This window comes from Carex rostrata, chromosome 3 (genome assembly GCF_964058835.1).
Source record: "Carex rostrata chromosome 3, lpCarRost1.2, whole genome shotgun sequence".
NCBI lineage: Eukaryota > Viridiplantae > Streptophyta > Magnoliopsida > Poales > Cyperaceae > Carex > Carex rostrata.
The window spans coordinates 15,100,714-15,111,704 of NC_135920.1; the positions used below are offsets into that span (position 1 = coordinate 15,100,714).

Consider the following 10,991-nt stretch of genomic DNA (forward strand, 5'->3'; position numbering starts at 1 on the left):
ATGGAGAACAAGATGAATGGTTCGGATCGACCATTAGGATTTTGAAAACTCGAAATCCAAGTTGTTGCATGGAGGGGTTCTATGCTATGCATATCATGCTAGCATATTCCTATCCGGATATCCGAAAAATTAAAATATCCGGATCCGGATAATTATCCGTATCCGTATCCGTATCCGATTCCGAAACTCAACCCGTATCCGTATCCGAATCTGCATAAAAAAAATCCGTATCCGTATCCGAATCCGCAACTATCCGTATCCGAATATCCGAATCCGCAAAAATTCGGATACGGATCCGGATTCGGACGGGTAATATCCGACCCGTTTGCACCCCTACACAAGGGCACAAAGGAGAACACTTGTTGAAGAACTGAACATACAATCATACATACATCCATTTCGGTCTGAAAGAGATACGATCTGCCCAAACACAAAATTAAACCCTTCTCAAGTCTCAACCAGAGAAGCTAAGATCTTTCACGAAGGCTCGAAGCCCAAATACTGATACGCATCTCCAAATGGCGACTACGACACGTTGGCCATGTCATCCTCTTCACCTATCTCAACACCATCACCGTTTCTCCACCTTGCACTACCGCCGCCGCCGCTACGACGTCACCGTCCGCGCGTTTGGTCGGGGTGACATAGACGGCTTCATGCGCCGGATCTCCTCTGGCGAGGCTCTGAAGGACGCTTGGCGCGGCGCCAACGAAGGGGCAGAACGACTCGCTTTCGAGGCTCGTCTAGCTGCTCAACGAATCGATCGTAAGTACTCCGTCTCACGCCGGCTGGATGAGGTGGCGCGCTCTGCCTCCGTCAAGGCGCGAGAAATTGACGCTGAGCTGGGGATTGGTCGGTGGTGGAAATCTTTCACGGCTGATTTCTCGAGAAACTGGCCTAGGGTTGGCTACTTTTATACTCCCTGTTCATTTGCTCCTATAACAATTGCTCAAGAATACTTCAAGAGTTACTTATTATCCACTTGTTTTGCAATTTGCAGTACCGGAGAGAGCTCAATGGTTACTCAAAAACACCGATTGGCAGGGGTTTAGTTGTGAGTGCTTTTGAACTATCTCTATTGTAATTTTACCTTTTACGAACTTAATTGCCAATATATAGAAGTTTGTGAAGCCAACTATTCGATTTACTAATTAATTATTGGAAAATAACAAAATTAGCTTATACTCTTGTCCTTGATTTTGTGCAGACACTGTTTTTTGTGTGGTTTTTTTTGTCGGGATGGTTCTTCAGGTTCTTTATTTTAGCGACATGGGTTCTACCATTTGCTGCTCCTCTTCTTATCGGCGCCTTTGCTAACAACTTTGCCATTGAGGTACTAATTCTTTTCTTTACACTGGAAATCAGAAAATTTGTACCCCATGATTTTTTTCCCCCTATATTGCTCTAAATATTATTAATTCAGCTTGGATGAGACTGAACTTTCATCTAGCTTGAGGACCATTTAAGTTTTTCTATTTAGGTTTAAGTTATAATATGGAACTTGAAAAATTTCTCTGTTGGTTTTCTTATGCATGCAAAAAGTCGCTCACCCCATGTAACTTAGAATTAGTTCTTGGGAATGTTTTGTTACGCACATGAACTATTGACAGGATTTTTCGATCAAATTCTGGTAGGCACATGTCAACTGTCAAGATCCTTAAGGACTTGAATGGTCTGGTGACGAATCCTAATGGAGGAGCAAATTAATTTTTAGAACAGTTAATTGATATCTTTTACGTTGGTTCGTTGAGAACATAGGTGGCTCAGCGAGGAGATTTAGTTGTTTTACTAGGTACGTGCGCAGCATCAAATGATATTTTTTTATTTTTTATTTTTTTACTTTTTGGAGTTTCTGGCCCTAATTTTGGTAATATCTTCAAAACAATCTTTCCCTTTTGATTGTTATGAACTTGATGTCTATTTATTCATAGAAAGCCTTCTCATTGTTAATTTCGTTTTCTTGACGAGATACTTATCAAGTCTATATTGGCATGTCATAGTTATGGGTTAAAGAACCAATGCTTATAGGTTTAGAGGAGGGTTCAAATGCCTCCATGTTTTTGTGCCTCCATCATGCCTCCATCTCTCTCCATTATTTTCAAAGTTCAAACAGTCGATCCGAACCGCTCAACCTAACCTCCATACTAAAATATGTTTGGAGACCAAATTTTATATTTTTAGGAATTTTTTTACTATTTTTTTAGATAGATAAAAAAATACTGTTTTTATATGGTTCAGATTTACTAATTTTGTACGTACCTAAGAAAATAGTAAAAAAATTCCTAAAAATATAAAATTTGGTCTCCAAACATATTTTAGTATGGAGGTTAGGTTGAACGGTTCGGATCGACTGTTTGAACTTTGAAAATGATGGAGAGAGATGGAGGCACAAAAACATGGAGGCATTCGAACCCTCCTCATAGGTTTATGTTAATAAGGACTAGGTTTACTCCAAATTTATAAGTTTCTGGTTGATACAAAGTTCTTTTTTATACCTAATTTGGCACTTAGTTTTTTATAGTTGACACGTCAGTGGACGTAGGTCAAAACTTTAATATTTGTTGGTCAGTATATCTGTATGTGAAGGTTGACACTAGGATAGTTATACATAGGCACTTCATTCATTGCCTGTAGGTTAACAGCTGACGAGCAATTGTAGGTTTTGACCTCCTAGGTTGGGAAAGCAGATATAACTATAACTACTATTGGCGGTTGACACATTTTTTTAACAGTACCAGTAGGTGAAAACACTAACTATTGTTAGGCTGACAAATGTTTACTCATAGGTTTGTAGTTCAATATTATTGTAGGAATTTCTCTACCAGTATATTTATATTTCTTATTGTAGGTTGGCACTTATTTTTAAGGTTTGCAACTTATTATAGTTTTCTTTTTTGAAAAAAACAACATCTAGTAGTAGTGGCATCATCCATTGTTGATGAAACCACATAAGTTCATAACTTAGTTATTATAGTTAGATCAACTCCTTGAATTGTGAATAAGTTTTGTTAGAATAACAACAGAAATACAAATACCACCCTAATAATTTTATTAGGAAGCTTGCGGGTTGATTTGAAAGATTATCAACTTTTGAATTAGCTTGAAGCATAAAGGCACATTTATTTCTCATATTTTTTTTATTGTCAGACCCACTCTGGCATTTTATTTGCATTATCGTCTCTGCTCTTCAATTTTTAAATATTTTTATCTTGCATGATACGTAATTTCATATGCTGTTAGCTGATTATAATTTAACAGTAATTACTTGCCCTTTTATATTTATGGCCCATTAATTCTGGTAAATATGTCTCTCACGGAAAGCCCTGAGAATAATTAGCATGCCCCTTCATATTTGTTATTCAATCAATGCGTAAATTGTATAAGATAGCGTAACTGTATACATTTTCATTTTCTTATCTGTTTTAAATTTTGTCAATAAACAGGGTGCATGTCCTGCTTGTAGGACACGATTTGTAGGCTACCGAAACCAAGTTATTAGATGCAGAAACTGCCAGAATATAGTGTGGCAACCAAAGGACAAATCAAGAGGAAGCAATGGAGGTTCTTCCCGTAACAATTCAGAGCCTGATATCATTGATGTTGAAATTGAAGAAAAATAGGGGAAATTTGAATGGGAAAATGTTGAAAAGAAGTTTTGTGTTCATTTTTGAGAGAAATGACCATGTTAGGTAGGGAATTCTGTAATATGAGTGTCCTTTTGATCTTTCCTTTTTCATTTGTAATTTTTAGTAAATAGAATTTTTATAGTAGTTGATTGCTACATCAGGTAAATAATTTTGAAGGCTTGCTGTGGAGAAAATTTTATAAAATAACATTCACTGTCAAAAGATCAAACATAATTACCTTCTTTAAATATTAATTTATTAACAAGGTGTTCTTGTGGGACGTCTTTTTATTTTGCTAATAATTTGTATACTTTCTTGATAATAGTGACACTATATAATGAGGAGGGATTCAATTATACCCTTTTGTGATGACATTGGATTATATCTTACATTTTTAAAGTCCTAACAGTCGATTCAAATCGTTCAATATGATGGATATATTAAAACCGTCCAACATGATGAAAATATTAAAATGTGATTAGATTTTACATTTTTTTACTATTTATTAAGATATGGAATCTAAAAAAGAAAAGTTTCCAAGGATGTCGGTACTTAGTGGATGATGCAAATATGCCTTTAATATTTTATTGTATTTAATCTTTGATATGATATGTGCCAGTGTAAATGAACCATACAAAGGAAAAATATAGTAATTTTGTTAAATACTTAATAAATAGTAAATAAAAATTAAAAAAAAATGTAATTTGATCGGTTTTTTATGTAAAATTCGGAAAAAAAAATGTAAAGATTGTTTTTTATGGAGCTAATGTTATCTCTTTCTGGAAAAAAAATAAAGACAACTGACGTCCCACTTATTATTCTTGAAAATCGGGTTTCTTATTTTTGTTTAAATGGCGTCATATTTTACATGAATTAAAAGATTTAATTTAAATTGTATTTTGTAGCAACATTCTATGCTTTTGTTGTCTTTTATTTTGCTAGTATAATAGTTGGAGGCTGATAATTAACCCCACACCTCCCACCCCGCAATTAACCCCGCACAAAATGCCAAAAAACTCCAGCTGTCATTTTTTTTTCATAAGGTATTAATACTTACGTACAGAAGTATTTATCTCTAAGAACGAAAGTATTTATCTCTAAGTACGAAAGTATTTAGGGGACCATGCACATTTTTTTCATGGAGGGTGGGGGGAATCTCAAATCACATGGGGGGACCATGCACGTTTTTAGAGGTGGGTTTTTTTTATCTCATTTCAATCTCGTCCACATTTCTCACAATCTATGAGAAATTTTGCGAATCTAAAACCACGAACGTTTTCTACGTAATTTTCTCTTTCAAATGAGATCCATGATGACATACTTTCGAGCAAGTCGTTATAGAAGTATTTATCCCTCATCGTGTAAGTATTTATATCTATACTTGAAAGTATTTTTTTGCATATAATACTTATAATACATGATATTAATACTTTCATATGTCAGTATAAATACTTATAATACATGATATTAATACTTTCATATGTCAGTATAAATACTTATAATAATTAATATTAATACTTTCATATGTCAGTATAAATACTTATAATAATTGATACTAATACTTTCATATGTCAGTATAAATACTTATAATACATGATATTAATACTTTCATATGTCAGTATAAATACTTATAATACATGATATTAATACTTTCATATGTCAGTATAAATACTTATAATACATGATATTAATACTTTCATACGTCAGTATAAATACTTATAATAATTGATAGTAATATTTTCATATGTCTGTATAGATATAAATACTTGGATAATGAGGGATAAATACTTCTGTAACGAGTTGTCCGAAAGTATGTCATCATGGATCTCATTTGAAAGAGAAAATTACGTAGAAAACGTTCGTGGTTTTAGATTCGCAAAATTTTTCATAAATCGTGAGAAATGCGAACGAGATTGAAATGAGATGAAACTAATTTGGAGAGAGATAGAGTGGGGGGATGGTGGGGGGATGGAATGGGGGGAGTAATATAATTGTTCATAATAGTTTGGTAATATTTTTGGGGTTTTATATATGTGAGAAATAAATTAGTATATGATAAACATGTAATGTTAATTGAGAAGGGATCCAATTACATCATTTTATGGTGACACATCTTGACACTATAATTTTACAAGTTATTAGATTAAAAAAAAATTACAAGTTATTTTTACAATTTAAAATTTAAATAGTCTTATTAGATGTTGATGTAATTTGGATAATGTTTTGGATGTAGAACGATAGATGTAATTTTACGTTTTAATTAATGAAAATTATACTTGACTGCCACTATTAAGGGTTTAAAAAAAAATTCTAACAGTTGATCCGAACCGTTCAACATAGTTTCTATATTAAAACGTGCTTGGAGGAAATTTTTTGACATTTTTTTTGAAATTATTTTACTAATTTTTTAAATCCATTGTTTGCAATAGTTAAGAATAGTCTGAAAACAACAATTTTATACCAACCTTAATAAAGAGTAAAAAAAAAAAATTCAAAAAATATAAAATTTGGTCTCCAATAACTTTTTAATATAGAGATCATGTTGACGGTTTAGACCAACTATTTGTATTTTGAAATTGCAGAAATAATTTATAAACATACGGTGTTAAGATGTCCCCTCTTCATATTAATTATATGTTAATTTTGTCTTGGTTAAAATACAGTAGAGATATCGTAACAGAGTCGAATTCTTATATATAATCATATTTGCTTCTTTGGAAAAAACATTCAAATGTTTAACAGAAAAAAGAGAAGAGACAATTCGAGGGTAAATATGGGCATATGGCATTGTTCCTGTCTACCTTCGTGTCATTACGTATTCATAGAATCTAAGGTATTTCAAATTCTGGGTTTGAATTTGGACCGTCAGATCTGTTTTGACACGAATATTAAAGAGGACTGCGCTTAGTGCTTTTGCTTGCTTCATCCGACGAACTTGCTCCAAAAATCTCTGTTCAGACTTCAGACTTAACCCCTCGACCTCAATCCATGGAAACCTCCATGGCGAAGAAGCGATCGAGGAAAAATAAACCTCGGGATACCACCTCTTCCCATAGCTTACCCTTCTTGAACGAACCCTCTACCTCCCTCTTCCCGTCTAAAGGAGAGCTCTTACGCCTGGTTGCGGTGCTCGCGATCGCCGCCTCCGTCTCAGCCACCTGCCACTTCATCATCCAATTCCTCAACCGCCGTCCAAAGCCTTTCTGCGACAGTGTCGATCTGCTTCCTCCCGATTCCTTGTACCGACAAGGTGAGTAACATGACCTAGCTATAACTGTTTGTAGCAGACCAAGAGCAGTTTTTCCTGTCTCTGCACCAAATTATCTATAATTAAACTCTCTTTGAGAGCATTTTCGGATTAACTGTCAAATGGGTTAGTCATAAGACCTTTGTGAAACTAAGAAGTGATTACAACTTGTTTGTACCGACATGGAACTTCAGTGAATCAGTATATTGTATCTTAGTTTGTATATTAGCCCATATCTTTAAGGAATGCATTGGCAATCCTGTGGTTCTGTACCAATTCTGGGTTGGTTTAGATTGTGTTTTTCTGATTTCTGTTTGCCTCAATTTTATACATTAATGGGTGTTCCCGTACAGTGGTGCACCATAGAGGTTCTGTATAAAAGATTGGTCCACTGCAAAAGAAAAAGAAGGTCGGTAGTAACATACTTGGATTGATAAGCTGCCAGTCCAAATGCTATGTTATCAGCTGTAATTGAAATTTCAGTTTCACAACTTAATTACTGGCAACTGAGATAGTTATAAAGTTGGCTTTGATTAATTTACATTGTTTTATGAAGCATATGAAGTTTCTGAGTTATTTCCAACAAAATGTACAGACTTTTGCGAGCCTTGCCCCACAAATGCACATTGCCATGATGGGAAGTTTGAGTGTGTTCGTGGATACCAGAAACACGGGAAGATGTGCATAGAAGATGGTGTAATTAACCGCAGAGCCAAAGAACTTGTATAACTTTAAATTTGTATTACTTCTTATCGTTATGATTATGAGAAGTCTTTTGTGTGACTCTGCAAAGCCTGGATTACTGCAATACCTCAAATTATCATGTGTCCCTATAAAATGTTGAATTGAAGCATCACCAACTTTGTACCCCTTTTAAATGAAAATACTCCCACGTTGGCACCTTGTTTTCCTCTGAGCAATACCCCAAAAAGCACGCCTTTCTTTATAACATGTCCTTAGTGGAAGAAAGAGGTAGAGGAGATGGCTTTGGGCATCTTTATAGGGATGGGGGGGGGGGGGGGGGGGGGGGGGGGGGGTTTGAGGGGCAGACTGGGCAGTTTTTATGCAGTGAGGGGTGTGTAAGACTAAGATAATAACATTTGCGAGAGAGTATATGAGATATTTCGTTGAATCTAATTGTTCATGGCATATCTGTCCTTTATGTTGGGGTTTATTTGTTAAGAGTTAACAATAGCCTTTCATGCTTAGATTGCTCCTCATTCGATATGATCAAAATTTGGATATGCATTTTTAATCATTCTTAGTAATTGCAGTCAGAATTGCTGGAGCAGTACATCTGTGATGCACATGCAAGGGTCCTCTGTGGAGAAGCTGGGAATATCTGGGTCTGTTATAGCTTGTATGTATTTTTTAATTAATTGATAAATGGGTTATGAAATACATAAGGCGTTACATTTTCAGCCAAATTTTCTAATCCTGTTTCTCATCCTTTTTTGTGTGTTGGTTCAGTTTCAGGAGGCTGATGTTGCAAGGACACTTGATGAACAAATTGCAAAGAGATTTTCTTTTTTGAAGGATGATGATCTCGAGTATGCAAAACTTAAGTCAATGGAGAGAGTAGAAAGCTCCCTTGAGAGAAGAGACAACTTCAATGGGTATCAGCTTCTTATTAATCTGATTTTTGTGCTGATTTTAAGCTGTATCCACCTGCTAGCATGACAATGGGACTCATTGGACCAAACTCTTATATATGTCTACTTTATTGGTGTTCAATTACTCAGTGAGGGGTAAATGAGATAATTTCAACTAAATCTAACAGTAATCGGAACTTCAAAAATGCGTAGATGCAGAATTTAGGACATGTATTTAGGGCTAAATCAGAGCTCATTGGGAGCTTCATTTATGTAATTGAAGAGTTTGGTTGATTGCACTGTAGAAGGAATACAGGTTATGGCAATTCCAAGGTACCTTAACCAAACTTAAAATATTTAAATAAGCTGACCTAATTTTTTACTTGTTATTCATAGAATAAAAGAGATCAAGTGTCCTGAATCTCTGGCCGTGCTCCACAAATCGACTAGCTGCTTGATGCGTCAGTGGATACATAGGAATATTGGACTAATTATTTTATCTACCTTTTTGGTATGTTTTCCTGGACCGTTTATCTTTCTCAGCATATATGTATTCCATTTTAAGCTAAAAAACTAAGCTGGGAAAATCCCGACAGCTCATAGTGTCTTTGCGCATTTTATGGAGAATTCATCAGAGAAGAGTTTTGTCCAAGAGAACTGAACAACTGTACAATCAGGTAGTGTGATATTTCTCCTTGTTCTGGATATTGTGTACACACTTTAGTATTCTATTTTTTCTCTATAACCTACACATAATAATTTTCAGATGTTAAGTGTTTTTTCTTGTTTAACAGGTGTGTGATATCCTTGAAGATAATGCATTAAATTGCTGCAAAGGAGATAGAAATGAAAGTGAGCCTTGGGTGGTTGCTTCTTGGTTAAGAGATCATCTGCTTCTCCCAAAGGAAAGAAAAAATGTCTTGTTATGGAAGAAGGTACCTTTTCTGTTGCCGCAATTTTTTGTTGTTATGTAAAAGTTTCTGTTATCCTTGCATTCCTTTCTTGCACATATCCATAATTTTATTACAAGAATTTAATTGCCTTTGTCATTTTTTTTTTGTACTGATTCACAATCTTATTAATCTCTGTTTTGCATATAGGTAGAGGAGTTGATACAGGAAGATTCACGAATAGACCAATACCCAAGGATTATCAAAGGAGAGTCAAAGATTGTTCTAGAATGGCAAGGTACATACATCTTCCTTTCCTGCTTGTACCCATCAATTTGTTGCAAAATTTTAATTGCCAAGGTTCTTTTTCTATAACTGTACCAATGCATAATTTTGTTAACCTGCTAATTAAAAGATGCTCATGTTCCTTAGTTGATGGTACACTGAGCTCCAAGATTAAAAGGATGCAAGCCGCGGAGAAGTCCAGGTCAGGTGGTAATGTCAGTGCAAGTTCTATGCATCAAGAGAAGAAAGACAGGAAACCTATATTTGGTGTGAAGCTATTTTCATAGACCAGTTGATCAAAGAGGCATTGGAGTACTATTTGTATTACCTTGTAGATCAAAGAGGCGTTTCGTGACCAGATTACTCAACCATTGAAACAGTACTCCATTCCTCAGCATAATGTTTGCCCATATATCGCGTTTCTCTCCACCGAAATTTTCTTTCGTTTTTGCTACATCCACCTTGTATAACTATTTGTATCTTTACCAAAATTCCACACATTTTGTATTGGATTAGTGAACTGTATCTGTGAATATCTCAGGTGTTTTTTTTTTTTTTTATCAAACTTCATTGAAATGTTCATCAGATTGAATCGGATTGGATTTGGTCAATCTCTTTTTTACTGTAATTTCATACCCTGTTAGCTGAATTATGGCGAAAGTTTACCTCTTCAAATTCGAACCCTTTTTACCCCCCACTCGTTGACGTGAAACTGCAAGTCTGCAACCTCCATAAAATAACATTTTTTTTTGTTTTTTTACCTGAATTAGGGTTAGTTTGCCGTTTAGTATTCCCATGGATATATATTTTTATAAAAGTGAATATTGGTGGGAAATTAGCACTGCAAAAACTGCATTTTTAAGTTCCTCTAGTGTGAATGGTATTTCCAAAGATTGTTGCTCAGTATCAGTGAGTTTCTGTGTATCATCCCAGGAATCAGTATCAATGTGTGCGCAAGTTATTCCAGGTATGCCAAACAGGTTTTTATATATGCCTTTAGGATCAAAGCATAAAAAGATGAATGGATAATAGCTAATAACTAAACTGCATAAAAAGATGGAGAAAAATGCAAATAAGACAGAGAACGAGAGAATGTATCAAAAAAAAAAAAAATTTGCTCAAACTTTGCATGTTTACAAATAAAGACCCAGATGTCTTGCTAACTGCAACTAAAACCTGATAATAGAAACCAAAAATGAGCTGTATCGATCTGCGCTTACTGAACTAAATCCATGACAAAGCATGGTTCAATTTAGTAAATGTAAGCCCTGACGAAGGGCGGCATTGAAATTCTGTTGTGAGTATGGCTAATATAATATCAGTCTCATTTCAGTCTATATAATGTCAATTC

The 10,991-nt window shown here is 34.9% G+C and overlaps 2 protein-coding genes across 2 annotated transcripts; both read left to right on the forward strand.

Moving 5' to 3' along the window:
- The first annotated feature begins 391 nt into the window (after nucleotides 1–391).
- Nucleotides 392–3,767, forward strand: LOC144551734 (replicase polyprotein 1ab protein). The gene is made up of 4 exons (XM_078299817.1): nucleotides 392–902; nucleotides 1,001–1,054; nucleotides 1,208–1,333; nucleotides 3,444–3,767. Exons 1-4 carry the CDS (start codon nucleotides 519–521, stop codon nucleotides 3,618–3,620), a joined length of 741 nt encoding a protein of 246 aa, XP_078155943.1. The 5' UTR covers nucleotides 392–518; the 3' UTR covers nucleotides 3,621–3,767.
- Nucleotides 3,768–6,535: 2,768 nt separating this feature from the next.
- Nucleotides 6,536–10,175, forward strand: LOC144551750 (Man1-Src1p-carboxy-terminal domain protein). Its single transcript, XM_078299839.1, has 9 exons — nucleotides 6,536–6,876; nucleotides 7,469–7,596; nucleotides 8,148–8,219; nucleotides 8,344–8,489; nucleotides 8,862–8,976; nucleotides 9,062–9,142; nucleotides 9,260–9,400; nucleotides 9,566–9,653; nucleotides 9,788–10,175. The coding sequence occupies exons 1-9, from the start codon at nucleotides 6,615–6,617 to the stop codon at nucleotides 9,925–9,927; spliced, it is 1,173 nt and encodes a 390-aa protein (XP_078155965.1). The 5' UTR covers nucleotides 6,536–6,614; the 3' UTR covers nucleotides 9,928–10,175.
- The last annotated feature ends 816 nt before the right edge of the window (nucleotides 10,176–10,991 follow it).

Bases quoted from the DNA above. Each gene is read 5' to 3' on its own strand.
- LOC144551734 (XM_078299817.1), top strand. From the start codon at position 519: ATGGCGACTACGACACGTTGGCCATGTCATCCTCTTCACCTATCTCAA. The intron at 1,055-1,207 runs GTGAGTGCTTTT...GATTTTGTGCAG, and splicing joins CGATTGGCAGGGGTTTAGTT to ACACTGTTTTTTGTGTGGTT. The intron at 1,334-3,443 runs GTACTAATTCTT...GTCAATAAACAG, and splicing joins CTAACAACTTTGCCATTGAG to GGTGCATGTCCTGCTTGTAG.
- LOC144551750 (XM_078299839.1), top strand. From the start codon at position 6,615: ATGGAAACCTCCATGGCGAAGAAGCGATCGAGGAAAAATAAACCTCGG. The intron at 7,597-8,147 runs GTATAACTTTAA...TAGTAATTGCAG, and splicing joins ACCGCAGAGCCAAAGAACTT to TCAGAATTGCTGGAGCAGTA. The intron at 9,654-9,787 runs GTACATACATCT...CATGTTCCTTAG, and splicing joins GATTGTTCTAGAATGGCAAG to TTGATGGTACACTGAGCTCC.